The sequence below is a fragment of the Cyprinodon variegatus genome, unplaced genomic scaffold, assembly GCF_000732505.1.
Source record: "Cyprinodon variegatus isolate N-32 unplaced genomic scaffold, C_variegatus-1.0 Scaffold4582, whole genome shotgun sequence".
In the NCBI taxonomy this organism is placed as follows: Eukaryota; Metazoa; Chordata; class Actinopteri; order Cyprinodontiformes; family Cyprinodontidae; genus Cyprinodon; species Cyprinodon variegatus.
In genome coordinates this window covers 1-2,584 of record NW_015155035.1, presented here as the reverse complement: position 1 = coordinate 2,584, position 2,584 = coordinate 1, and the positions used below count along the sequence as shown (strand labels likewise).

The window sequence follows — 2,584 nt, the reverse complement described above, 5'->3', positions numbered from 1 at the left end:
TTTTTTTCTTGAGAAATGTACATGTCCGTGTAAATCCCTCTCAGATTCCTCCTTAACTCTACTCCTAATGCTGGGGTTTCAGAAGTATTACTGTGTCTGCATTTAATCTATAAAGTGTTTCATTTATTGAACAGAGTTACGGAAACATAAACTTTTTAGTTTTTCTTTTAATGTATTGATGTGCCTAAAAATCACTCCCCAACAGTTTGATAATTTACTAAAACTTTGGCCTTTTGGAGTCTTTTATATTGAGACCCATCTTTGGTTTCTATACGTATGGTTACTCATTTTCAGAAACATTCCTTTGTTATCTTATTTGTCTTGTATTCACGCCATTGAACTTCTCCTTTTAGATATATTAGACATTGCAACTCCTGTGCCCTAAAAAGAAAAATGTGTCAATACAAAAAAATAAACACATATGCCATGGATATAAACATAACACCATTTAATCATTCCATTCCTGGACTGTTTAAACTTTAGATGCCTTATGCTATTGGCTTAAATGATAGTGAATCTTTCTAAGAAGATCCCTGAAGTGTAAACCAGCTGCTTCTGCTGCTTCATTAGTGTGCGGTGTGAATGTAGCATTATGCTATTGGTTTAAATGATGATGAATCTTTCTAAGAATATCCGTTGTATAAACCTGATGAGCGATTAGTTACCTCCATTTGCCCAGAAAGTATGTTCATGGCTTTTGGACCTGCAGAGATGTAAGCCACAGCTTGGCCATTGTTGGTAATGTAGAGATCCTCAACCAGGACATTATCAAGAACTAGCTTCTTAAAAAGACGGTCTGCATTATGGCGGGAGTAAGCAGCTCCCATCCCAAACATTCCTGTTTGTATCTTGGCAGATTTAGCCCCTGGAGAAAAAAAGGTTTCCCAGCATCAGAGGTACAGAATATAATTTCTCCTATTTTCTTAAAAAACTGACTTTAATGGTAGGGCATAGATTTGTTTACCTATAAAAATGTCCACTAGCATGTTCAGGGTCAGTCGGCTCTGCTGAGGAGTCTTGCCAAACCTTGCTCCGACTTTCTCACAGTTCTCCTGGACAAACCTCACAATCTTCTTCACATCATCGGTCACCGTCCTCTGTTTGTATTGCTGCATTTAAAAAAATAACAAAAAACATCATTATATCTGTCTCTGGTCTTCAAACAAATCCTAACAGAGGAAAATGTTTCATACATTTGGTTTGGCACAGTTATCACAGCTGACATCCGGATGTTCTTTACAGAAGTTTCTGTTGAACTTCAGCTCTCCAAAGTAGGCGAGCAGCTGGATTCTTCTGCACTCCATCACGTTTTCACAGAAGTGCACCATGCTGTGTAGATTGCTGAAATGAGTTGCCTTTGCATGTCTGTCACCTTCTCTGTCCACTGTGTTAAAGAAAATGCCGTCTTTAGATGCTTGTTTTTTTTTATTTTAACACTTTGGGTTTGGAGTGTCTATTTTATAGCAAAGAGTACCAAAAGTTTTGTGTTACATACTGCTGATGATCCTTTTGATGCGGTGGACGTCAGTGTAGGAATAAAACAGAATGCAGTGTGAGATCTCTCCATCTCTGCCGGCTCTTCCTGACTCCTGATAGTAACCCTCCATTGACTTAGGCAGACTGGCGTGGATCACGTAGCGCACATCAGGCTTATCTATTCCCATGCCGAAGGCTATGGTGGCACAGATCACCTGAAGGACACAAGAAAAAAGAAAAGTAGAACATTTACTAAATGTTTAAGGGTTTATTGTGGGTCCTCATAAGTTGCAATCGGACCTGGCAGCCATCCTGATTGATCCATTTGCTCTGCACATATTCTCTGTCGCCATCACTGAGGCCAGCATGATATGACAGAGCATGTATTCCTGCTCTCTTCAAGCTGTCTGCCAGGGCATCGCAGTCATTACGGGACAGGCAGTAGATAATGCCAGAGTCACCTGTCAGGATCAGAAACACAAAAACCACTTAAAGATGCTGATGTGTTGCTATTATTTGAGTGAAACTGTACCATCAATGTGAAAAATGAATTGAGAAATTAGCAGGTTCTACATAGATATTTAAAAAAAAAAAAAAATCCAGACATTGCAGCCAGACAACTATTTCTCCCCCTCAGCAGACTCTTATAGCTGCCCTCAGGTCTTCACATCCAGTTGAATTTTTAACCTTGCAGCCACAACAGTTTTACAAAAATAGCACCAGGATCAGAGTGGCTGAATTATTTACGTGGGTAGTGCTTCTTGATCCAGCTGATGCAGTCCTCATCAACTTTTTTGGGTTTCTTGGGCAACACGGAGTACTTGAGGTTTGTTCTGTTGAAGCTCATGGTAAATCTAAAAAGCAGAAAACATGTAGTTAATCCAGGATATTCTGAACTGCGGCCATGAATAAATGATGTCATCTGGAAATGAACACGTACACTTGAGGTCGACTCATGTTTAGCTGGTTGAGAATGTCTTTTTGGACACGGGGGGTGGCGGTGGCTGTTAGAGCCATCATCGGTATTTTGGGGAACTTCTGACGTAGTTCGTGCAACTTCTTGTAGTCTGGGCGAAAATCATGGCCCCACTTAAAATAAAAAAATAAA

At 39.9% G+C, this 2,584-nt stretch overlaps 1 protein-coding gene across 1 annotated transcript; it reads right to left on the bottom strand.

Annotated features, from left to right (window-relative positions):
• Positions 1–608: 608 nt before the first annotated feature.
• On the bottom strand, positions 609–2,565 carry LOC107081383 (Bloom syndrome protein homolog; the record flags this gene model as incomplete). The annotated part of the gene is made up of 7 exons (XM_015369569.1): positions 609–865; positions 965–1,109; positions 1,194–1,384; positions 1,496–1,691; positions 1,777–1,937; positions 2,224–2,330; positions 2,417–2,565. Coding segments are annotated over 7 exons (1,191 nt in total), but the record flags the coding sequence as incomplete, so codon positions are not given.
• Positions 2,566–2,584: the final 19 nt, after the last annotated feature.